This window comes from Anneissia japonica, unplaced genomic scaffold (genome assembly GCF_011630105.1).
Source record: "Anneissia japonica isolate Jap-2015-1 unplaced genomic scaffold, ASM1163010v1 scaffold287740_len772037_cov194, whole genome shotgun sequence".
NCBI lineage: Eukaryota > Metazoa > Echinodermata > Crinoidea > Comatulida > Comatulidae > Anneissia > Anneissia japonica.
Window position 1 is genome coordinate 277266 of NW_022736571.1, and position 27918 is coordinate 305183.

The following is a 27918-nucleotide window of genomic DNA, read 5'->3' on the forward strand; positions in this document are numbered from 1 at the left end:
TATATATTTGTATATTTATTTATATATTTATATATAATAATATGTTCATATATCTTATATATATATTTATCTTTATATATATATTTATATTATATATATATATATATATTTCAAAATGTATTCAAAAGGGGTTGAACATGTATTAATAATTATTATTTCCATGTTTCATGAACATTTGAACTGAACCGTTTGTTTTATTTATTTGATATATTAATTACAATCATTTGTCATTTACTGTTTTCCTTTTCTTTTATCCTTAGAAAAATTTCGAGCAACAAGATCAAGTATATACAACCTAACACCTTTAAAACAATTAAAAATTTAACTAGCATGTAGGTGTTTTCGTGTTTACACTGTCGGGAGCTACTGTATATTAGTGTCGATTAACTGTATTATAAAAAAACTGAATTATTATAGTACGAAGTACTATGATTACAATTATTAAAATATAAATTTTACCAAATTATTTATTTAATCAAGCTGGATAAGAAGTAACAACTTGGATACGATAGAGAAAAACACGTTTGCATTGCATGGTTCCATCAGTTGTTCATTGTAAGTTATGTCATCATTATAAGGGTCCGATGAATTACCAAAATGGAAAGGTAATTACTACAATATAGCAAATTCATCGCAACGAAAAAGTAATCACCACAATGAAGCTGCATAACCACAAGGAAAGCTAAAACACACAATTAATAGCCGCAATTGAAATGATTTACTACAATGATATATACACTGTATATATACTGTCTCTTATACACATCTAGATTATATATATATATGTTTTAAACGACATGTTTCGACGTGTCCCACGTCATCATCAGGCAATAGCGCTGTGCTACTGACGGCTTAAATACTGCCGGTCAGATGTAAGGTGAAAACAAACAAAATATTAAGGTAGGTCATGTATATAGAGGTCAGGAATGCTATAGTAAGTCATGCATATAGGAATTAGAATGAATTAGAATGAAAGAGTGATATTGTAATGAGTTGTTTGTTTGTTAAGTGACGGATTTCCCCAAGCAATGTAAAGGACTTCTTTTATTTTAAGTTGATAAGTGTTGGGGTCGGAGTGTCAAGAATAGTAAAACAGTCTGGATTAGATGTGTTTTGACATTTAACTGAGTTCTCACCAATATACACAGTTACACCCCGCGCAATTAAATTTATAGATAACACGGTCTCGGAGATTAGTCGGGACATAGTCTTTTACGTTAAAAAAAATTTGATAATTTGTATGACTTGAAAGCAAATCTGAGGTTAATGTTACAGCATTGTTTTTGACCGTAACGTTAATTTTTCGTTGACAATAATTAGATAATGGTGTATAAGGTAACTTGAAATAAGAGGTTTGCGTTTGTGTTTTAGGAGGATCCAAAGTGGTGTGCGATAGTTTTTTGTTCAGGTAGTGATGTATTTTTTTTATTAACTAAAGAAATCGGATAACAATTTTTTTTTTAAGTGAGTACAAGTTTTGTTAAATCATTGTGAAAACCCAACCATGTGTTGTTAATTTTAAACGTACGGTCTATTAGAGTGCGTAGAAGTCCAGATTTATATGTAAGTGACGTAGAGCTATGGAAATTTGTTAACAAACCTGTATACGTTCTCTTATGGTAGACTGAGGTAATTAATGAGTTATGAACAGTGTTATCTAGAAGGATATCAAGAAAGGGTAATTTTTTGCTGTACTCCTTTTCCATGGTGAATCTAATGGATGGGTGTTGTGATTTTTAAAAAATCGCAAAAAATGTCGGCATCGCGTTCAGAATTCAGATTGTTCATGGTATCCCATGAAAAGGTTAGCTTGCTTGTTTTCATCTTACATCTGACCGGTAGTATTTAATCCGTCAGTAGCACAGCGCTATTGCCGATGACGTGGGACACGTCGAAACATATCGTTTAAAACATTCATTTATTTTATTAGATGCATTACTGCATTGGTATTAATTAACTCCAGTGAAATATAATATTTTACATCAGAGCATAAGTAGAAATATAACTAAAAATATACAATAATTTATACAAATCAGCAAAATGTTGGTACTAAATGAGTGAAATATTGGCCTTAGCTTTATCCAGCAAACCCGTTCCGTATTAAGCAAACTGAGCTGTCTGAATTGTATAATTAATATTACTATTAATACATATATTATTATATACTACTATTATACTATTATATTATTATATATTACTATGGTTTACGATTGTCATTGTTGGTTTATTGCATTTTCAATTAGATAATAATTCAAAGAGAATTTGTATTGCATATTTTATAACTATTTAATGTTTTCATTAATACCTTTACAGGTGTTTTTAGCATCAAGAGCTGTTTATATTCTTGCATTCAATCTTTTGGATGACTTGGACTCAAATCTTAAACACGAGCATGTCCATTACAACTATCTGGTAACGTAATTACATTTTAATATAATATACTAGATTCAAATTGTGTAAATAATACTAAAACAAGGTTTGAATAGAGAATGAGGCAACTATACAACTATAGTGTGACATTTGTCTTAGTTCCATTTTCTAAAATAATTAATTTTCATTTTATTTAAATGCTGAGTAACCCAGCCATTTTTTAAAATGTTCTGTTATTTTTTTAAAACTAAATTAGACTCTGTTGAATTGGATAATAAATCCATTCAAGAAAGTAAAGCTTAAAGAGACAAATCTGTGGCACTGACTCCTCTTGTGTGATGTAAGAATCGAGGAACTTGAACTTGGACACATTTTCAATCTCAACATCTTTCCTTCGCCATGCACATTCATGCAACTTCTCTTTACATTGTTGATCAAGAGTACTTAGTCCTCAATCTCTCTAAGCATTTCAGCTGTACTGCCGAGTTTTTTTGGGGGCTGGCCATATTGTGGTGTCATCTGCATATCTGACATTACAAATTACTCTGCCTCCAATTACTTCACCAGCTCCCTCCAGAAGACCAGTTTCTGCTTATAATCTAATCTCTTCATCAACAGCATTGTAGAGTAATGGAGAAATTATACATCGTTATCTAACTCCTTTCTGAAATTGGAATGGCTCCGTTCTCTGACTGTGGACTCGAACTTCACCACTTGCCCCATCATACAAGTTCTTCACCATCCATATAAGGTGTTGTTGCATGAAAGTCCGATTCCAATGCCTTTGAGTAACCAAACCAGTCACTTGTCGCAAATCGTGTTTCAGAGATAATAGCCAAAACATGCTGGAATGCCAAAAATGTTGAAATCATGCTATTTTGGTTTTTTCCCGATTTTTTTTGTTAAAACAACAATTACAAATTTGACAAATTTTGTAAAAGGTATGCTACAAGGGCATGGAAAAAGAGAAATGAGATCAAAAAAGAAAACGAAGGTTTTTTTTATTTATTTTAGTCCTGTATTACTTTATGACTTTTGATTTACTTTTATATGCTTCTGTGTTATCTGGCCTGATATGTGTGCTTCTTGTGGGATAAGTGGTGTAGTATAGAGTTCAGTATGTACTTTATGTCTTTATGTTTATAATTGTGAGTACGGTACAGTCATGTGACTGGATATACAGTTGTGTATGGATATATATGTACTTATGTACTGTATGTGTATTTCATGTACGTTTGTATGGTGTTTGTATAATTGTTCATGTGATTGTTTGCATCACTTTACTTTACCTTAAGGTTTTTTTTAGTTTAAGATTGCTTTTAATTTTATATGGCTGAACAGTGTAGTTCCTAATAAATTATTATTATTATTATAACTAAAAATCGATTTTTGAGACGAGTGACTGGTTTGGCTTATATATAAGCATTAGTCTTCATTGTGTTGATTTCACTTTTATCGTTTTAATGCAAATTTTGTTATATTACCTTGGTGTTAACATGCTTTGTGGTAATTCTTCGGACTCTCATAGATTGAAATTCATTTTAAGTTTTCTATCTTGCACAACAAATTCTTAATTTTGTTAATCAAACTTGTGTTCGTTGGTTATTATTATTATTATTATTATTATTATTATTATTATTATTATTATTATTAAGCCTATTATTGTTAAGGCTATTATTTCTCTTATTAATATGACTTTCAATAATAATTTTATTATTCCTAATGCTGTTGTGTTAGTGGTAATTTTAATGAACTTGTTAATTTGATAGTTTTTGGTTGTTCGTAATGTTATTGTTATTGATATTAGCTCCGCTAACGAAAATGGCAGGCGGCTATGTATTGCCCCTGTTTATTTATATATTTATTTACTGATATTGAAATTTCGTGTAGAGTAAACCAAAACTTTAAATTACTTGCTGCGTTTCGAACCGATGTCATCGGATCTTCATCAGGCAATGCAGCTAGCTAAATATTAGTTGTCTTCCCTGGTTTACTCTAAACGATTTTTTGTTGTTGACAGTTGATTTAATAATTTTTTTGCGTTTTCTATAGCGCTTAAAGCAGTTACAGCTAGGTAAAACTCAAAACTACCGTGAAATGCATGAACAATTTTTGCGTTCAGTCATTGCGTTGATATGAACTAAAAATGCACTTTCCTATGCAAGGTCGGCTTATGGTGCGCAATGGTTATGAGTCATGATGTACCTCACTATTACCTTTGCAGCCATAGTTCAAATCTCATTAATAACGTTGCAGTAAACTTGGTTTTGGTTTTTTTTCCCTCTTAGTTTTTCCCCTTCATTAAAATTATATTGGTTTTCTGTGTTTTTAAACTTTATACATTTTAATGGCTTCTTTTTGTTGCAATTTCAACTTAATTTCTCATTAAAGCAATGGGGAAAAGCCCTACGTTTTGTTGTTCAAACAGACATATTATTATTATTATTATTATTATTATTATTATTATTATTATTATTATTATTATTATTATTATTACCGACCTTGATTATGAGAAACTACTAAATGTTGCTAAAACACATTATAATAGCCACTGTGTAAATGTGTACTCAAATATTATTTTTTTCCAGATATGTGGACCACATCGGCATTAAGGAAATTAAAACAGGAAGTTTCAGAAATATTGGATTCATGTCTAAGGTGTAAGAAAAGGCTTTGGGTGTTTTTTTTATGGGAAGGTTGAAAGTGATAATAAATTTAACTTCAGTCCATAATTATCACTTAAATTTTTTTTTCCAGATCTTTAGGTTTCAACTCAATTAAGCACCTTCCACCGAGGTTTATTAACTCAAGTTATTTACTCCAGTTGTAAGTATTGTTTAAACGTTTTTTTTTGTAGTAATGGTAATTTTAAACGAAATGTATTGATTTATGTTTTTTTTTAATGTTGGAAATAAATTTGTGTACCTTTATTTAGAGTTAAGACCGAAATAGACTTGTTTCATATGGTTTACAAAACTACCAGTGATTATATTGATTATTTAGGTTATGTGTACCACTTAACTGTGATTAACTTTTGTTAATGAACTTGGTCCAACCAAACATACTTTAAAACCGATCTGGAGCGCTAAATCCATGTATTCGATGCTCGAAAACGCAGAGCTGTGTATGTACCATACGAGATGGCTGCCGTAGATTCGGCCAATCATAATACGCTTATATCACCGTTTTAATGATGTCCTCAACTTAACATTAAAGTTTTGAATACAGCTATGCTGACGGTTGAGTGTTGCGATGTGGCGTAGACGATTTCGATTTTCATTCATTAGTACTTTTTAAATCAGATACTCCATTGGCCCTTTTTTGGTTACAATAGTTTATTATGAATATTAATTAATAATTAGTATTAACACAATAATTCATTATTATTGTTACTGTTATTGTTATTGTTATTGTTATTATTATTATTAATAAATATTACTACCACCAAGCAAAACGACACAAAAGTATCTTACAATAACGGAGAAAACGTTTAAATACAGATAGACTGCAGACAAGCACTACTTTAATCACCTCAAGCATCAAGCACGAGGCTGACCAAGTATATATGGGAATTCAAAGGCAGCAACATATTTCAACGAGTACTCCCATACAGCAATATTACTAAGCTCTGCAATCTATGCCTAGCAGAAAAGTATTTTACATCATCGCATCCTACCGTTGAACAAACGATCCGAGTTGGTCGTCGCCTGTGTCACCGTAACAAATACTTACTCAAGAACTGCTAATTTGCACGCCCACTTTCTAAAATTCTCACGCCCAGTAGTTGTAAGGTCTGAGGGCTTATTTATAGTTATATGTATAGTAATCCTGATGGTTACGCTTTTCTACTGCGGCCATTTTAGATGAATAAACATACGCATCTGTATTGATTCGTCACGTAGTCAGCACTCTATTTGTTTGTATAGATCTATGTAATAGGTAGGACATGTCACATGAACACCATCATGTTATTTTTTTTCATGTTTTGTGGTTTTTTTGTGCCACTTTCATAATGTTTTTACGCAGTATTCAATTTCTGCTCATCCTCTTCGTAGATATTTATCGTGCAATAAATTGCAGCATATTGACCCTGAGGCATTTGCTGAGGTGGGAAAGATAATGGTGTTGTAAGTAGTTAAATGCAAAACAATACAACCATTTTAATCATGTTAATTACAATTTTGCAGTCGTATGTCTAAATAACTACACTGATATAAGAATGCAATGCAATTTCGTTCAATTCAATTTTCTCACTGCTGGAGTTAAGTTCCCGCAAATAAAGTATAAATATAAGTATAAATATTGAAACTGGTTATACATTTTTCTATTATAAATACACCATAGAAACCTGAATCACTAAGAATAGATAAAGATCCTATTGCTATGATAAGAAGTCAAAATTGCAGAAAAAAATCAATGTCGTTACAAAGTATAAGTTAAAAAAAAAAAACAGAAAAACAAAAAAGTAATAATAATACCAAAAATAGGAAAAAAATTCCTGTTCCAAAAAAAAAAAAAAAAAAAAAAAAAAAAATCATGTTCACATACAACAGCGGGACACGAAGAGTGAGAACAGTGAGACCCGAACTATTGCTGCAATGGTAATGGCAGGAACCTTGTAGCCATAACCATTGCGCGCTATAATATGAGTCGACCTTATGTAGGTGAGTGCATTTTTAGCTCATCTATCTTGAGTAATTTATTATGGTAATTTATTGATGCATTTAACGTTAATTTTGCCTTCAACATAGTTTCAGCTAGTTTGAAACTTGCTTTTACATAATTACCAGTCCAAAAATGTTCTTCAAATGGGCCCAAAAAAGTTTTAAAATTTTGTCATTAAAGCAATACAAACTATTCTTGAAAATGTCATTTGAGTACATATACTTTTATAGAGATATTTAGGCTTTGGACCTTTGCACTTTCACTACAAGTTTCACTACACGCGCATCTTGGCAGCTACTAAAATTCGATAGTTTCTTCCTTTAAGCATATTTTTTTCCAGAAAATGTCATTAAGATAAGTCCATCAGTTTTTGTAATATCTGGTCTGCGAGTTTTACCGTTAAATTGCCTTCATATGTCCACACTATAGTCTGGATCGGCACCAAAATGTAATAATTTCGTTATTGGACCACATCAAACCATTCTGCAAAGTTTTATTTTGCTCCATTGGCTAGATTTTAAGATATTTAGGCCTGGGTCGTTAACGCATAAATGACCTCTAACTTCACACCGGAAACTACCAACAATTAGTAATATTATTCTTTCTTGAAAATTGGTTACACTTTGACTAAAGCTTCATTTAGAACACTTGATTATTTTTTTTAAATAACTAGTCTAAGACATTTTCCTTTAAATGGTCCGAATATCCACACGGTACTCCTTATATTCACCAATATTTAAACATATCTTTATTAAAGAATGACGAACTATTATGGAAATTTTAATTAGGTCAATTGATCAGGTTTTAGAGATACTTTTATTCCTGGGACCTTAGAGCTTTAAATGACCCTCGAATTCACACCCATATGTGGATAGTCACCAACACTTGATAATTACTTCTAGTCAACCTGGTTATTTCATTCAGGCTACTTGAGTAGTTATTGGAAAATGTGGTTGTAAGACATTTTTTTTTAAATAGTCTTCATATTTACACCCTACGCAAAATCGTCACAAAATATTGTATAAATTGCTTAATTGCAATGAAAAACTATTATAGAAAGTTTCATTTTGATCCATTGAATAGATATATAGGTCTGAGACGTCAGAACTTTAAGTGATCCTCAAATTCACACCATAAATTTGATCGTCACCTACACATAATAATTTCTTTCTTGTAGAGATGCTAAAATTTACTGTCGGCTTACTTTTCACTACACATGTTACGTTTCAAACAAAGAATTCAAACAACATAGTATTGAAACATTATATTTCCAGTTACTGACACTGTAAAAAATGTGACAGCCTACCTACTTTCCATCCATAACCTACAGAGAAAAAATACACCAACCCGGCCAATAGTATTTAAACATTATATTTTCAAGACAATGTGAAAAATGTGAGAGCCCACCTAATTTCCTACCATAACCTACTAAGAAAAAATACACCAACACGGCTAACAGAAAACGCCTTTTATTGTATTAGTTGTATACTTTACATCTTCTGACTAAACACACTGGAACGTTTTACACTTATACATGCCATGTATTGGTTTTCAAGTGGAAATGTTATGCAAATAGTTCAATTAATAAGAAATATGTGGTAATGGTTTCATCTGATTATATTGAAATTACTGACCATACATATAGTACACGGTTCAATAATCCTTTTAATGTAGCTATTCCTTCGTGTCATATTAATCTTGGAGGTCCAGAATTACATTCTCTGGTGCTATTATTTGGAACAATCTACTTTTTTCTTCAAACTTTAAAATACTACATTAATCAGAACTTACTTAATAACATAATTCAGGTCTACTATTATTATTATTATTAATATATTATTATTATTATTACTATTATTATTATTATTATTAATATTATTATTACTATTATTATTATTATTATTATACATTCAAATACCAACACAGATGAGCTATTTTTCGAATATTATTATTATTATTATTATTATTATTATTATTATTATTATTATTATTTACTGTTACTATTATCATCATTATTATTATTATAGAAATATGTATGTAGCTTAAGAGGGGTGGGGGTGAGGTGCCAAGCTTGATTATCTTTAGTTATATCTTGGTTACCTTTTGTATTTACATTTTTTGATGCAATAAAGAAGAATGAGTAATTTGTGGTTCCATTAATCAGAAGTCATCTTTAAAAGTCCGATGCATGTAGACCTAAAACTATAGGCTGGAGGCTGCTGACATACAGAGAAACACACATAACATATAATAAAAAATAACCTCTTTGAAGAGGTAATAAAGTTTTTGTTTATTATTATTATTGGCTTTTCCAAGCAGTAGCTGGAAAACACATTGTATTTGATCTGATATTTCCCCTTTTTTCTTGCATATGGTTTTTCCTATCTTTTTGCACTGGGTTTTCCGTCTGGCACTTTGGTCACTTCTCATGTTTAGAACTTTTCCATGATTTGTCGAAGCATAATATTTACTGTAAATCTAGAGTAAGATGTGTATGTAAGTAATATAAGGGCAAAGAGTCTCCAACAAATATTCCAAAAACGTGTCAATGGATCTTAATAAACTTTCTGAAAAGTTTAAGCAAGTTACAAGGAAGACATTACTATGTGTTGGGAAGATCTAGTATCTAGTCCGATACCTAATAATCTCTTTTTAAAATATCATTAGTAATAATAATTGAAACTTTCTATAACAGTTTGTTAAGGTCTGAAGTGATTAAAATGAGAACCATTCAAAGAAAAACGTCTCAGACCAGATATTTAAAAAACGAAGCAACGGAGCTGAATGAAACATTCAGGAAAGTTTAACCAAGTTACAAGGAAGAAATTATTATGTGTCGGGGATGCTCCAGTTGAGGGTGTAAATGTGGGGTTATTAACTTTCTTAAGTTCCATACCTAAATATCTCTTTTAAAAAATCAATGGGTATAAATAAAACTTTCTATAATAGTTTGTCAAGATCTAGAAAATAAATTATACATTTTTTGGACAATCCGGTGTAGTAGTACGGCAGCTTAGGGCCATATTTGGACTTAATGTGGACGTTCCGGACAAAAGCGCAAATTTTTGTTAACATGCTCCTTATGGTCATAGCATTCAATTTTTGGTAGGAACATGGATTTCAAAATGGTAGCCATATAAAACCTATGTTTATCTATATCTCCGCTTTTAAATCACTTTGAATTATAATTCTAATGTCTAAGAGTATGTTTATTTGATCGAGGAATACCATCATATCATATTTGATCTGGTCAGATTGCCAAAAATGGGTCATTTAAGGTCATTCAAGGTCAAAATTGTATGGTATCTTTAAAATTACGTAAATGTAAAATTTTACATTAGAATCATACCCACGATCTCAGATTTCAAAATTTTTACTATGAACTACAATATTTCATTTGAGGTCATTCTGGCGGCCATCTTGAATTTCAAAATGGCTGCCACGCAAAACATATATTTATCAATATATCGGCTTTTAAACTACTTCCAATAAGAATGTCTAAAAACATGTTTTCATGGTCAATGATTTATAGCACTTGTGACATGGTCAGATGGTCATTTATGGTCATTAAATTTCATTTTTCTGTTAAATACGTAGAAAATCTTCATAGTTTGTAAGTGGTCGTGTTTTACAGCAAAATCATACATAAGCTCACAAAATTCAATTTTTGATAGGAACTATTTTATCAGAGGTCATTATGACAGCCATTTTAGGTCAAGGTCATTTAGCAGCCATATTAAATTTCAAGGTGACCACCATGTAAAACATGTTTTGTTCTGTTAAATATGTTTACTGTACTGCATAGTCAAAGAATAACATCAAAAGTAGTGATATGTATTTGTATTTATTATATTACATTATATATTGGAAAAAGTCTGATATCAGATATTTTATTTAATGTGAAATGATAAATTGATATTAAAAAGAATGGTATAATATATATATATATATATATATATATATATATATATATTATGTATTTGTTGGGGTGTGTAGGTATATATGTATGTATATTTGTGTATTATGTATAAACAGTGTGTATGTGTATATATGCATGTGTATATCAGTATATATATATAATAATAATAATAATAATAATAATAATAATAATAAAAATAATAATAATCGAATGTACAATAATGTTTTGCTCACACTATAATGATATTACTTTCATAAAATTTAAATAATATTTTGTATTTAATATATTCAAAATCTCATAATTTAATTAATTTAATTTTTTGACAGGATTTCTTATTGTATACCGTGGTACAGTATGTGTTTATTTAAATTAAAAATGATGCAAAAATTGTGAGTCACCCCACTAAGGATAAAAAAAAATGGGTACATGGTCAGATTATTATGGTCATAAAAAAGTCATTTAAGATCAATTGTATGACCTTAATAATACATCTTCTCGGTTTGTTTTTTAAATAATCAGAACAGTGGCAAGATTCTATGAAATACCTATATATGAATATAAGTGTGCAGACTACGTTATATATAAATACAAACACTTTGCTGTGTAGTAGTATATAATTACAATACTAGTCAAAAGAATAATAATAATGTTGTAATATATAAATATGTATCTCGACCACAGGTCTCTCTGGTTGAGTTGGTAAGACCTTCGCACGTTAAGAAAAAGGTGCTGAGTTCAAGTGCTGGTGGAGGCAATGTTTCCTTTTCATTCTGATCAGATTTTCCTCTTCTGCATTTAAATTGTACATTATTATTTACAAAATGGGTTTATCCTATTAGTCTATTAAATTAAATAAGTATATAAATTATTATTGTTTTCTATTATTTGTTATTTTATTATAAATGCGCCTAAATATAATGTCCTGTAAACGTTCAGCCCTCATAGTCAGCTAATTGAAAATTTATTTAAATATTCTTAATCCGTCATAAAACTTATATATTATAATGTCAAGGGAATATATATATTTTATATATACATGTATATAGGTATATACTTTATTATATGTATATCTAATAATATATATAAAGACATTATTGTGTACAGTGAGCTTAATGACAATAAAAGTATATAAAAATTAATTTAAAGCATATTAATCTCACTGAAAATTGTACGTACATAATTACTATATATACTGTATATACATATAATGCATATATATATTAAATATATATATATATATATAGTGTATATATATATATATATTTCATAGTAAAACATTTGAATTCTGAGAGTATGGATATGATTCTAATGTTCTAATGTAATACATAAGTTACGTAATTGTTAAGATACCATACAATATTTGACCTTGAATGACCTATTTGTGGCAATCTGACCAGGTAAAAAATGGTAATGGTATGGTATATACATTGAATGACCTTAAATGACCTTTTATGATCTTAATGACTATCTGACCATGTCACAAGTGTTATAAAGCCTTGACCATGAAATATAATTTTAGATATCATAATTCTCATTAAAGTGGTTTAAAAACCGATATATTGATAAATATAGGATTTGCGTGGCAGCAATTTTGAAATTCAAGATGGCCGCCAGAATGGCCTCGAATGAAATATTTTAGTTCATAGTAAAGATTTTGAAGTTTTGAGAGTCAGGGTATGGTTCTAATGTAAAATATGACAATTATGTAATTTTTAAGATTCCATACAATATTTGACCTTAAATGACCTATTTGTGGCAATCTGACCAGGTCAGAAATGGTATGATGGTATTTCTTGACCATATAAAATAGTTTCAGACATTAGAGTGGTTTAGAAGCGGAGATATAGATAAACATAGGTTTTATTAGGTGCCCATTTTAAAAAATCCAAGATGGCCGCCATAATGTCCTCGTATGAGGTGGTTCTTACCAAAAATGGAATGCTATGACCATAAGGAGCATGTAAAAAAATTGGTGCTTTTGTCCGGAACGTCCACATCCATCTACTGAGCTGCCGGACTATAGGGTGCCGATATCAGGACACTTCAAAGGAAAACTGATCTGAATGAAACGTTCGGGAAGTTTAACCAAGTTACAAGAAAGAAATGTTTATATGTTGGGAACGACCTAGTTGAGGGTGTAAATATCAGGGTCATTAAAATTTCTGACGTCCTCGTCCTAAATATCTATAGAAATTTATTTTATGGGTCTAAATGAAACTTTCTATAATAGTTTGTCAAGGTTTAAAGAAATGATTACATTTTTGTGACGAACCTGAGTAGAGTGCAGATATGAGGACCATTCAAAGAGAACCAGATATTTCAAAAACGGGTAAAAATTGATTTAAATAAAATTTTCTGGAAAGTTTATGGATATTAGCATTAATTTTTTTTTCCAAAGCATTTAAACCAGATGGAGCTAGGTTAAACTCAAAACTACTGTGATATGAATGAATTTTTGTTTTCAGTCAATCGCCATGAACGAGGAATGCACTGGTCTATACATGTCGGCTCATATATCAAGCAATGGTTACGAGTGTCGCTATTACCATTGCAACAATAGTTCGGATTTTACCAAATCGCTGTAGTTGCCCTTTTTTTTAACTTCATATTTCTTTAACAATATAAGTATATTGGTTTTCCTTATTTCACTTTATACTTAATTTCAACTTAATTTCTTAAGAAAAACCCCTATGTCTAGTTATTATTATTGTTATTATTATTATTATTATTATTATTATTATTATTTTTATTATTATTATTATTTTATTATTATTATTATTATTATCATCATCATTATCTTTAACAGGAGATTTATGTTTTCAGTCGTTTACATTTGTGTGTGTGTGAGTGTGTGTAACGTTTTGGTGTTTTCATGTGGTTTTTTGTGTTTGGCATCTCAAAAACGGCTGCACAGACATAATTAAAGACATTTTTAAATTTTGGTGACGGAGATATTCTCTCTACTTAGTGCTATTATTATTATTATTATTATTATTATTATTATTATTATTATTATTATTATTATTCATAATATATTAAATAATCTGCAACAATATTACAAATGTTTTTATACTTGCATTATAGGATATAATAGTGTTGCTATTTCAATCAAACTTTCTATTCTAAATTACAGGAGATTGGATAATAACTTAATTAAAGAAATTCCACTGGCTGTATATAATCTCAACGTAACGGGTTTGTTGTAAGTGTTGTATATTTACGTAATTTTGATTTTCTATGCACAATATATTGTACCGTTACACGTTTTTGGTATGTATAGAACTTTTTAAAATGTATATTTAAGACAAAACTAACTGATTATAAGAACTTAAAAACTTAAAAATGTTAATGCCAATTTACAGAGGGATCTTTCGTCTTCCGTTTTGATAAAAATAGAAGCTTCAGTTTAATAATACTCGATTGATAATACTCATACTAGTAATATCGATACTAATAATAACATTAATGCACAGTAACAATAATTATTTATATTATCATTATTATTAATATATTATTATTAGGCCTATATTATTAGCGTATTATATTATTATTATTATTATTATTATTATTATTATTATTATTATTATTATTATTATTATGGTTATGGAACTATCTTGTATAAAGCATTTTGGCCCTTAATTAACACACTCCCTTGTGCTGGTATTTTTCCTAGTAATCTGAAATCTGAATATTCAAACCAATTCTCAAAATCCTTATCTTGACCTTGAAGAAATCAAGTAGTGAAAAAAAGACATACTTTATAATCATAACTCAAGGATATCTGGTATACCTCGAGGAAAGGACCTTCTATTATTTACTGTTGCTTATGTATATCAGTACACTAAGCAAGATACTCCAACAGCATATCATTTTAAGCCCACCATTAAGAAAGTCCACCTTTGCAAAATAAAACGAAAAAATGCTTTGAATTTTTAAGGTCTTGTTCTTAACATCAACAATAGTTTGGTCGTGTTACTGATGTACAGGAAAAAATGGTTAACAAAGCTTTTTTGGTATCAATCGATGTGCACGGGTTTCCTCTTTAACATGCGAAAAAACTCCTATCCAATTCTCCATGGGGAAAATGTTATGGTCATTTTAGTAAAGCTTCAACATTTCTTAGTTAATTTCAATGATGTCTCATAGATTTGATAATACTCTAAGCATAGGCCAACATAATTTGTAGGCTGTCGTAACCAGGACTTTATATCAGGTATCTATTACAACGAAGAGGAACCTATATGCCTATGGTTGGATTGCGGGAAAGGTAAGATGCTAAGGTACGATGCCGAGGGAAAGGGTAAAGGCCTCAGTATTTGAGGAATTTTAGCATTTAAATGGCAACGTTTATCATGTGAACATTATTTAATACAAGCTAGTTTGGTTAATCAGAGAGTTTGTTTAAAGGAGAAAAGGGAATTCGCGCCAATGGTTGGGGTGGGGTGCGAAGGGCTCCCCCTCCCCATATCTTGGAGCACAATTTATCGGGAAAAAAAAACAAACTGTAAATTGATTAAATATACCTTTCAAATACCTAATTGTTGCCCGTTCTTGTCCACACCTACTTTGCCGTCTGGAAAGTCGGACTTTTCATCGGGGACTTCGCCACTTTCCCTCGTCAGGGACATCGGCAACTAGCAAGTACACCGTATCCACAATCGTAGTGCTTATTTGCTCGACTTGAGTTTTATGTTTCAAAATAGAGGAGGAAGGCAGTGGGTACAATGCCACCGACGTATGAACGATGTCCCTGACGAGAGAAGATGCGATGTCCCCAATGGAAAGGCCTATTTTCCATCTGACATTGAAGTTAAAAAAATTTCCATCTCGAATATCAACCCTGCCCCCATCAGAGACATTACTCCTACAACGGAAATAAAGGTATATGCTATTATACTTTTTTTGCCTTGGCCAGACAACCTTGTTAAAGACTATTACCAAGCTTTATTAACAATTACCTGGGATAAAGCGAAAATTATGTTTCGGCCGAATCCACATGCTGGTTTTTCACAATTGGGGTTTGATGTTCGAAGAACAGTTTTGTATCAGGTAGTCTGGCTCTCAGGTCATTTGTATTGTGAAATCTTTCGTTTCTTTTTGTTGGACCAATCAGCAGCATGATTGTTGGTTCGAACCAATCAAACGTAACGTACTTAACCCGAATAACCTTGTACCATGCGCGATGTAAACGCAGCTTAACATAACACTTCTGAACGGAAGCTTCTTAGGATTATTTACCACATTTTTCTAAGTTTGTCATTAGTGGCTGCCCAGATCAGAATAGTAATTTAGCCACCCTGATCCAAGGGAACATAAGGCCAACTTACGGCCCAAACAAGGTGGCTAATTAGAGAGATCGTTTAAATAAACAATGGGATTCGCCAATGGTCCTATGGACCCTGGTGTCTACCCTTGTGTTTGGGACTGTACTTGGCAGATTGGTTTTGACTTTAGGCTTTTTATCAATCCCCTCTGACTCTGTTTCGTTGTCAAGTAGTAATCTGAAGTATTGTTGACACGAATAGCTTGACAAGGATAGCTTTCAGCTACTGTATACCATAGCGGGCATCACCAATTTCGGTGCGAGATAAAATTCTACGAAAAAATGTGCAAAGTTTCTGAGTTACATGTTACGTAGACTGAGGGAGTATTGCCCTACGCTTTGCTATATTGGCTCTGTCTACCCTTGAAGGAGATTTAGAGTCCCTCCTGAAGGTTATGATGCTTTCACCCAACCTCCGTAATAATTGCGCACATTTCCCTTTTTAGCCTTTTTTGGAAGAGATTTATATGCTTAAAAGGTAAGTCTGCACTCTATCTGTCCAGTTTTTAATGGATTTTTCCTCCGATTATGCGGCTGATGTTAATTAGCATTCTCTATACAGGTTTTTAAAGGTGGCAGAAGGAAAGACCTCATATCCCCAATACCATTTCGCTTAGTGAAGAAGAAAATAAGGAAGAGAAAGGGAAAGAGAACGAGAAAAAAAAAATAAAAAGAGAAAGAGGAAAAAGTTCGTTGTCGTTGTTTTTGTTGTAGTTGTTATACAACGTATCAGAAGTCAAGCTGGACAAATTCAACGACAACTATACTAGCAGTTTCTAATAGAAAGTAAAATGCTGCGAGTATGCAAATAGATACTTCAGTACATAAAAGGGCGTACTGATTTTTAGTTTTAGTATTAAAGGTTGGAAGAAATGTATGATTTGGTAATTTATAAGAATGGGTTTCAAAAATGTTGTTTACAATGTTACAAAACAACATAATAATATACCAATAGACATGTTTGTAGTCGATCTTGTTTTATTGTTAGCCACACAATAGGCTTCACAGATATGTAAAAAAAGTGTTATCGACAATAGACTTCACAGTATTTAAATCTGTTTTAACAAGAAAATGTTTAAATCTTTTTAATATTTTGTCAATATTTAAAACTGTTTCAATAAAGTAGCTAAATGAAGAACATGCCTCACAGAAATTAAGTCTGTCTAAAAAAAAATGGTTTAAGCATATCGTGCTTCTCAGTATTAAAATCTTTATATAAAATAATGCTTTATCTACAATATGCTTTTTATTTTTTAAATAAATGCTTTATATCCACAATATGCTTTTCAGAATTTTAATAGGCCTAAATGCTTTATCAACAATATGCTTTTTAATATTTAAACCTGTTTAAATACCTAGGTATTTAAACCGGTTTCGAAATAGTATTTTCATCAGGTAAATGACCTAATTTCATTTAGTCATCGGCCGATGTCACCCGATGACGCGCACCTTCTGTTGGTATTTGAGGTCTTTTCCACGGGGTCCTCTGTTCCCTTGGGTTGGTGTAGAAGGTCATCGTAAAAATGTGATAGCTTGTTTTTTCCTTATCTCCATGTTGTTACTTTTCCTTTGCGATTAAATTCTAACTCTAAACGAACACATGCAACACCGTCAAGCCCTAAACTGACAATGACCTGGATTGTGTGCAACAACCTGCAAACAAAAGTACATGTGTAAATTAACATAAGATTGAAGCGCAATATTTGTTACAAAATTCACACAAATTCAGTATGTTTTACTAACATATTCAATATAATTATCGATTACTATTATTTTATGAGATATTTTATTAGATATTGATTTATTAGTAAGATATTTGGATATCAATATACACCTATCTCCTAAGTATAATCATGGAAAAAATATTTATCATCACAAAATTACAATATGGCGTCTATGATGGGCCTGTTGCCACATACATACATCAACATAATCTGGCAATTTCTAATTTAGACCAGGCTATAATTGAGATAGGTGCCACTTGGAGAGGTAGAAATTCTCATATGGTTTTTCTAGACCAGTTTTTGTTATGGGGAATCGGAATAACTGAGGTAAAAGGGGTGTAACCTGATGACTTTCTCGTGAGGGCACTTTTTTCAAAATGGCCGCCAAAATCCATTAAACTACATTTACGCTGAAGCCCACTTTGTCGAAAATAAAAATAAAAGCAGTATTAAAACATTAACCACAGCATAACATTCATGTTGGAACACTCTCTTACTATGTATTCGTATAAGAAATAGCGGCTTATTGTAGTTAAATGATTCTTTTTGTTTTAATCTGTAAATCAATTGGCTATCAGCAAATGAAAGTCAATTTAATAGGCCTTGCAGTTAATAAGTTTTGTTAGCATACCTATGATAAATACATAAATTTATATAAAAATAATAATAATAAAGGAAATAAACAAATTAATAATAATCTACAATTATACACACATGTCAATTGTGGCTCCAGAAATTTGTCGACAGGGGGTGTGACTCAAGGGTCCAACTAGAGCCTCGGTGTCAGGGACCTGGCACAACAATCATGATAGGGTTTGCAGAGGGAGTATTTTGGAAGGATACGATGCTTATCCTTAATTTCATTTCATTTTATTCCTAATTTTAACTGATAGCTATGCTTTCAAATGTGTTTTTGTACAGCTTTGTTGCCTTCCTATATTTTCCCTTTTAATTTGTACACATAAATTAAGCTCCTTCCTTTCAAATGCACAGTATGTACACAGAGATTTGAAATGGGCTTCGGAAAACTGAGTTTTGACAAACTAGGATTTCATGATTTCAGTGAACTGGATTGGGCATTCTGGGTTTTGGCAAACTGGATTTTGACAAAATGGGATTTAATGATTTCAGTGAACAACTGGATTCGGCAAACTGGATTTTGACAAACTGGTTGGATACCTTCTTGAATACTATTGCTATCGGCAAGAATGCATCCTTCCTTGTCACTGAAAGAGATTTTGTATTAGTTCCAGTTCTTCGTAGCAGCTGCTGAGAAAAGCAGACTCGAAAGTCGTCTTGCATGCAATGCATGCTTTAAGAAATTACAACCAATACATAAACATCAACCGTTCCATTCTGGAGACATCGATATTGCAGTCGTTGCTACTGTATATCTTATTTTATGACAACGGAGAGAGAGTCATTCTAGACGTGACACAAACACTGGCAAATACCGAAAGTTGTTCAAATTAAGTGACATTAACTTTCACCAGAGAAGAAATCTTCCCTTATTGGATCTCGTGCTTCTGTAGTCAAAGGCAAAGTTTTGTTGACACGTTCTGCAACATTAAAGTTTTTGTGTTTTTGCAACACAAAAGATGTCTGAGGAACTTGAAGACTGCGGCATCGAGTTAAGGGGAAAAGTGTAAATCCAGCAAGATGTGAAATGTTCAATAGAGGCAATAAAATCAGACATATCAATGCTACCACCATGTTTGCAAGCAGACCCTTGAGCACTTGAGGAAATGTAATCGCTAAAGAATGGAAATTAAGCAGACGTAAATGATTTGGTCAATAAAAATGGTATTCACGACAGATGGAATGATCAACTGAAGCAAAAAATGATTGAGATAGTGATGCCCATGGACGTCCAAGACCTGTTTATAATAAAGACAAAAACTTTCAGAATACAGCGGTATTAGCAATACATGGAGATTATTGCTCAACATAGTGTTACACAGTAAAGGACAATTATGTAATAAATGAATTAATGCCTTTATACATGAAAATTATGGTAGTTATTTGTGTGGTCTTCTAGAATACCTTGTGTAGTACACAAAAATAATGAAAAACAAAAAACTGGAATTATTATAGGATTCTGGTGATATTTTCCATTCTTCAAAACAGAAAAGGGCTAATATAAGGGGGAATTTTTACTTACATTTCCAAGAGTGAGTTAGGTTACCACCCTAAAATATGTTATTTTGGGTTTAAAAAGTCACCGGCAGTTATTACATTCATGTTTTGTAAATTACACAAATTTATTTAGGGTATTGAAGCTGCTGTTAAGTTGTTCTTTAATTTTTTTACATATAATATGTAGTTTATTGAATTTTGGCAGCCATTTTGAAAAAAACGCCCTCACGCAAAAGTTCTCAGGTTAGCCCCTTTTACCTCACATGTTCTGATTCCCCATAAAAAACTGGTCTAAAAAACCATATGAGAATTTCTACCTCTCCAAGTGGCACCTATCTCAATTATAGCCTGGTCTAATTAATATCAAATAGAAAAATAACGCTGTTCGTTTAGACACCTGGCCCTAACTTAACCTAAGCCTAGATCTAACCAAGGTAGAGAAGCTAATGGAATACCTAATATTAGGTTAGATCTAGGCCTAGCCTCAAATTGAAAGACTAGCGACGTTCGGCCTAGCCTAGGCATAATTAAATTATAAAAAAGCACAACCATAGCTGCACTAAAAATCACTAAAATTAACATGACTTCACTTACTGATTTAAATCTAACTCCAAACGAACACATCCGACACCGTCATGCTCTAAACTGATTGAAAGCCACGCCGCCGGGACAATGTGGATCTCGAAAAAGCTACGAAAAGCTCTCGAATTTTATCGCGCTTTCGGGCTGAAAACCGAAAACGATCCGACACTCTTCGGAAAATTCATCTCGAGTCCTGGAAAAAATCGAGATTTTTACTGCCGTACGTCGAAATTAGTGTCGCTGCTCGTCTGCTGACCATTTAACGATAACGAATGCACTAAAGACACATTTTAGCTCACTCGCCAAGAATAGAAATAGTGAAACAAGAAATGACGATATTCAATTAATAAACCAAACTGAAATCCCAATCACTGAAAATAGGCACATGTTGAACGATTTAAACTTTACATGTAATGAAGTGTCATATCCCAAACTAAAAATAATAAAAGCTCAGGAAACGATAAAATATCAAAATGAAATGTTGAAAGATGGCGGAGATGAAATGATCATATCTATGTATACAGTATTTAAAAGACTAGCAAACTTAAAACATATACCAGATGAATGGAATGAAGGAGCGATCATTCCATTATTCAAAAAGGGAGATAGGCGTGATCTAAATAATTATAGAAGAATCACTATTGATTCTTGTGTCGCAAAAGTCTACAATAAAGTTATCTCCTAGAGTGTGTCAAACTTCCTTGAAGTAACGAACTCCTCACTGAGGTCCACGGTGGATCTAGGAACGACAAAAGATGTGAAGATCACATCTAAGTTCACTTGAAAAAGTATTATCGCTACCCGCCAGGCGGAAGGTAAAAAAACCTACATGGCCTTCTCGGATTTTAAAAAAAGCGTTTGACACAGTCTGGAGAGATGGATTATTCACGGCGGGCGAAAGGATCGGTAGGAGGCAACCTCCTAAACAAAAACCTATATGTTAACGTTAAATGTAAAGTATCTGCAGATAATTATGTTACTGATCTATTTGAAATTGAAGAAGGTGTCAAACAAGGGTGTACATTATCTCCATTATTATTCATAATCTATATTAATGAATTAAATAAAATGATCATGCATAGATAGCTAGGAATAAATATTTTTGATACCATAATCGGTTGCCTTTTCTGGGCTGATGATGTAGTCTTGATCGGTGAAAACGAAAAACAACTAAATGAACTATTAAAAACTACAGACCAATTCGCAAGAAAATGGAAAATGAACTTTAATTATAACAAATCAAATGTCTTAATATCAGGTCAAAAATTAAATAATTATAGAAAATGGAAATTGGACGATAACTATATAACTGAAGTAGATGACTACAAATACTTATGTGTAATCATTTCAAGATCGTTGTCCGATTCACATCACATCGATGAAGTAATCAGAAAAGGTAACCAAATTTTTGCGTACATTAAGTCTATTATAAACAATCAGGACGACTTCAATACAGTGTACTATGGAGATATACTATGGAGAAAAATAGGTCTACCAACCGTAAATTATGCATGCTCTGTATGGTTCTGTGCCGGAAAATCGGCCACTACCAAACTAGAAAATCTCCAATACCAGATGGCTCGAACTATGTTATGTGCACCATGAAATGTAGCTAAAGACGCCTTGTATGGAGATCTAGGCTGGCAATCAATCGAATCAGTTTAAAACAATTTAATGATACAATTTTTTAACAGACTTAAAAAGATGGATGAAAAAAATTATTTAAAGCAATTAATCATGTTGAGCAGTCATTAAAATGGAAATGGCTAGATACAATAAAAGGTTTTTTAAATATATATGGTCACTCAAGAATGTACAATACCGAACCTCAAAATGGCTGGATGAAAGAATTTAAAAAGAATAATAAAGAGACTGATGTTAAAACATGGTTAGGAAATTGTAAATTAAAAAGTTCACTAACAGAGTATATTAGATACAAAGACAGACCTATATTTGAACCCTATTTACTAGACAAAATAAATTTCAAAGGAATTATAATTCAAAACACGAACTAATTCTCTAAACCTAGAGGCTAAAAAGCAGACATGGTCAACACAAAACAAGCTTTTTGTAAATTATGCTCCCGAAATTTAAAAGAAACAACCGACCATTTTTTATTTATTTGTGATAAAATCCAGCCATTTAGAGAAAAGGTTTATAATGATTTAAAAAATGACCTTGTTACATGGGGATTAGATGAATTTTGGAAATCATTTATTACCGGATCGTTAGATTATAAGCATCATTTGTTTCTCGATAATCTTAATGACCAAATTGGTAACCATAAATTAGCAGAAATATTTGATAATTATTGTAAGGTATTTCTCGAAGGCGCATGGAATTTAAGATCTGAAATATATAAATCCATGGCCACATTACCACCCGTTACACTTTAATTAGTTTTTGTATTTTCTAGCTCCATATTAACTTGCAATTCATACAGCAACTCTGTAAATAATACGGTCCTGTAAGACTACCGGTACCATACCACATAGACCTACATGCCATATTGATAAATTTTACTTTGTATATACATTTTAGTTTAATTTACTCCTAGTTTAAGTTTATTATTTTTCTCTTATATATGGATGCACCGTTGGGTATTGTCCAACGTGTGCCACTGTTACGAAAGTGATATCCAAAATTGAAAAAAATTGACTCGCAGCAATGATGTCTGTGAGATTAAAATTATTGTTAAAGTAAGGAGTATCTTCCCAGGCACTAAAGTGCAAGTTATCTTTATTGTGTTCAATACAACATAAAAAGGTATAAAACATTATAAACTGTATACAAATTGAAAGACATGAAGAGTATACAATAGTGTGCGATGTGATGTACCAATTGATTTTTGAAAATAACACAAAAAAATCTTAAATCTTAAATCTTGAATTTTGATTACTATTATTAATAATAATAATAATAATAAATAATAAGAATCGTAATAATAATTCAATTAATAGAATTCATGACATTTATATTTTTTAAATTATGTCTAGAATCATAAGCATGAACTTTATTGACCTGAGCTCATATGCCAACAGAAGCGTATTGGCCCACTCGCCGCAAAAACTCATTATAGCAAAAAATGAAATACAATCAATTTCAAGAAATCATTTTAATGGATTGCAATCTCTGGAACAGATGTAAGTTTTTTTTTTGTTTTTTTTTATTTTGTATAACAAACCCAAACGCTAGTTAGTATTTTTCGAGTATAATAAATCCATTATTTTGTTTTTACGAATAAAATTGGTTCAGCAACAAACGCGTGTGCCACCACTTGATATTTTCAGCGCCTTCTGTATTTATGATGCCACTTGACTGTTTGTATTGTGCCACTCGTAATTTGACCTTTTTGTCACAATGGCACTACTTGGTATTTGTACTTTGTCATTTGAGGTTTTAAATCTGGCACTTTACTTTTTCTCCGGCACTTTCGCTCTTTGCCATTTGTGTTTGTTTCCTTTTGACATTTTCACCGGGTTACTCTTGGTTTAAGTTTTTAACATTTTAAAACAATCTCAAACAACAGTTTAAAACGTTTGCAATAGTGACAGTAAACGCATAGTAGCAGCATAGTTAGAAATAGGGATAGTATTTTGAATAAATATTATCTCAATAATGTATCTCTTATGTAAGAGTTTTATCACTTGTATGGACAAAACTCGTGTATACAGGGCCTAATTTTTAAATAAAAGTAATTAATAATGAGATAAAAACATTTATATAAGAATACTGTTTATTTATCTTATTGGATTGATGCATTGTTATTGCTTTTACAACCCTAAAGACTTATTTACCTGAATAGGATATCATATATAGAAGATAGATCTTTCAGTGGAACCAGTCTCACGTATTTGTAAGTACGTTTTTATTACTGATGGTATGAACTTACTGGAAACAATACTAATGTAATATTAAATATATTTTTGCTTAAGAACATATATTATCTATAGTGAAGCAATGTATTCTTACAATTATTTTTTAGATATATCTATGGAAATAATCTCCAGAAAATTACAAGTGAAATGTTCAAAGTAGACATTGGTTCACTTCAATATCTGTAAGTAAAATGAAAGAGTAAGCCCCTACATCAAATATCAGAACTATTCAATGCCCTTTAAGAAACATTGTTTTTCTTGTAGTTATCTATTTAATAATCCGATTGAAGACATGGAACAAGGCACATTGTCTTATCTGGCACCGAAATCAACAGTGTAAGTATAAAATAACTCTGAACGTGTATCAAAAGTCACCAAATATCGACCTTCACATTTATATTTAAATGTTAGTTATGGTATACAACAGTTTTGAATTCCTAATATGTATACTTTATTTATACTTACATGCATAATTTTACGCTGAAAATAATATATTGTGTAAAACTTTTTTTAATTTTTTTTTATTTACCTTTGTATTCATTTAATTATACATTACATTCAAAATGAAAATAAACAAAAACAAATAAATAAGTGCGGCCCTTCTTTTCAATACATAGAGTAGTATACATATAACAACATTGAACATTTTTATATGTTCTTTTTCCAGTGAAAATATAATATTGTATTTCATATTCAAAACTTGTTGTACCATTACGTTAGGTGAAATATTTATATACCAGAAGCCAGGGTAAGGCCATGACTTGAAACATTTAAATATTCATTATTAAATTTGAAGCTTTGAAAAAGAACATGCAGTGAAGACCAAAATGAAAAGAATTTCTCTTGATTACATGCGGAAAAATATATATATCTTGTAATATCATAGTATCTAACAATTTCTCTCTTTATATTTGTTATATATGGCAATACTTTCTGTTTACTATTTCTATAGATATCTATTGAAAACTAATTAATGTTTTCTTGTAAACAGTACAGATCAATAGAATGACAGTTTCCTCTGTTTTCAAACGCTAAAATGGCAATCATAAATTTCCCATCACAACTGTGGTGATGTGCAGAACCGCAGAGCAGTGGAAATGAAAATATAAGCAAACAAGCTATTTAAGTTATACTGAATTATATGATTATAAATTGTAGGGGGTTCAGTGAGTCATACTCCAGCGGTGGTATGAGCAGATTCGTACACGATGTATTTAGTATTGTATGTGTATGCGTGTTCGCGGTACTAAGTATTTCCTAATAGCTGAAGGTTATTAAAAGGGCTGCCTTTAGTCCATAATGCAAGATAACTTACTCCTGCACTGTACCATATGTTTGTAATTACACGGCAGGTGGCAATTGAGTTGTTAAACTCCATTATTGCGGTTCACATTGTTCTTGGTTTACATAGATACTTATCTATTATATTTTATTAATAAGGTATCTGGACTGTGGAAATCTCGAGTATATCCCGTCGAAGATAGCAGAACACACAAATGCGTACGTAACTTTAAATATTCAAGTTCCGTTTATTATCAAGAATAATTGTTTAGGGAAAATTATCAATTATACATATTACTAAAATATGCGTAACACTGATGACAATTTTGTCTTACAAAGGAATGGGTTTATTTTTGGGCTGGCGGCACATTGCAGCACCATTGTAGGAATGTACTGCAGCCGTCATTAGTGGACATAGATACAGCCGAAATATAGTTACTTACCTAGAACCAAATTCAGTTACTTTAGTTAATTAAAAAATTTATGTTGTTTCGTTATTTATTTTAATTTAGAATATGTGTCACTAATAAGACTGTACTCGATTTCAAAGTTGATTATTTTTCAAGACTATATTTATTTGGAATGACGTGCACTGGCCCAACATGCCAGCCTTGCGGTCTTGGTTCATACGGGAAGCTTTCAGGATCAGGTTGTTACACTTGTCCAGCAGGTAAATAGCTAATGTCCAAATTAATTCAATTATAAAAATAACATTTTTGTTGGTGAGTAAGTTCGAAAATTAAGAACATTATTATCATCGTCGTTATTGTCGTAGTTACCATTGTTATCTTTATTTCATCGTCATTATCATCAACATCATCATCGTCTTCATCTCTATCATCGTCATCATCATCATAATTATCATCATCACAATCATGGTAATTATTTCAAACAGTGAAAGGGACAAAAGTCTGTTTCCCAGAGGCAGCATATTCAGAAGTTCAAATGACAAACCTCAAAAGAAAACATCAGAGCAGCATAACACTTTGAGTCAAAATAATGGTAGGAACGTAACCTGTAGCTTGCAGCTGTAATTTGCCTGTATTTCCCACATGCGTGGACTAACTCAATCAACATTTTTTTCTCTCCTATGGGTCACATGTCCAATCAGCTGCAAAGAGGTCCACTTTCGTTTGTCCGAGCCAACACGGGGAGCCAAACGACGACATACTACATGTTCGTGTCATACAAAACCATGTTTGTAAGGGACACATCATGTTTTGTAATGTACGAAAGTTATTCTGTGTTTACAAAACATATTTTGTAAAAGAAAAATCCATGTTTCTCTGTAAACACAATGTAATAGACAAAACCTTGTTTGTCTGTACAAAACACGTTTTGTAAAAGACAAATCCATGTTTGTCTGTACAAAAAATTGTTCTGTAATAGACAAAACCATGTTTGTACTAAAATGTTTTGTAAAAGAAAAAACACATTTGTCTGTACAAAACATGCTTTGTAAAAGAAAAAAAAAACATGTTTGTCTGTACAAAATATGTTTTGTAAAAGACAACGCTATGTTTGTCTGTACAAAACGTGTTTTGTAAAAACAAAACCATGCTTGTCTATGCAAAACATGTTTTGTAATAGACATAACATGTTTTGTAAGACAAAACTATCTTTGTCTGTTCGTTTATTGTGACTCCGTCCGCTTGAATGAATGATGGCCTGGCTAGGCCTAGCCTAGTCCTAGCTCGCCTACTAACTGAAGGCTAGGTTCTTATCCCATTCGATATGAGCAATTTCCTCCCTTGATCTGTCAAGTTTATCCTTTTCTTCAGATATAACGTCATTTCAAGTTTTATTGCATAATTCTAAAAAATCTTCGTTTTGAATTCGGTTTGAAAAAAAAAGCCATATTAAACCTTTTTTATCGCGGCAATCTGCGACTGATGGGAGCAGCATCTCAATCACGCGTTTAATTGACTTCACAGGTTTTGTAATAGACAAAACATGTTTTTATATCATCGACAATGTGCTGTAGGCAGTATACAAGGTCATATTTGTAGTTTTCAGACGGAGCTAAGTAGAAAGCACAGT

The 27918-nt window shown here is 31.6% G+C and overlaps 1 protein-coding gene across 1 annotated transcript in view; it reads left to right on the forward strand.

Moving 5' to 3' along the window:
• LOC117116797 overlaps window positions 1–27918 on the forward strand; it is a 51644-nt gene that overhangs the window by 17557 nt on the left and 6169 nt on the right. Inside the window, exons 6-17 of the mRNA XM_033260891.1 lie at window positions 261–332; window positions 481–555; window positions 4959–5030; window positions 5128–5196; window positions 6426–6497; window positions 14088–14156; window positions 23716–23862; window positions 24507–24575; window positions 24705–24779; window positions 24862–24933; window positions 26038–26097; window positions 26391–26548. Of these exons, the coding sequence (XP_033116782.1) occupies window positions 261–332; window positions 481–555; window positions 4959–5030; window positions 5128–5196; window positions 6426–6497; window positions 14088–14156; window positions 23716–23862; window positions 24507–24575; window positions 24705–24779; window positions 24862–24933; window positions 26038–26097; window positions 26391–26548 (1010 nt within the window). The remainder of the gene's footprint in view (window positions 1–260; window positions 333–480; window positions 556–4958; window positions 5031–5127; window positions 5197–6425; window positions 6498–14087; window positions 14157–23715; window positions 23863–24506; window positions 24576–24704; window positions 24780–24861; window positions 24934–26037; window positions 26098–26390; window positions 26549–27918) is intronic.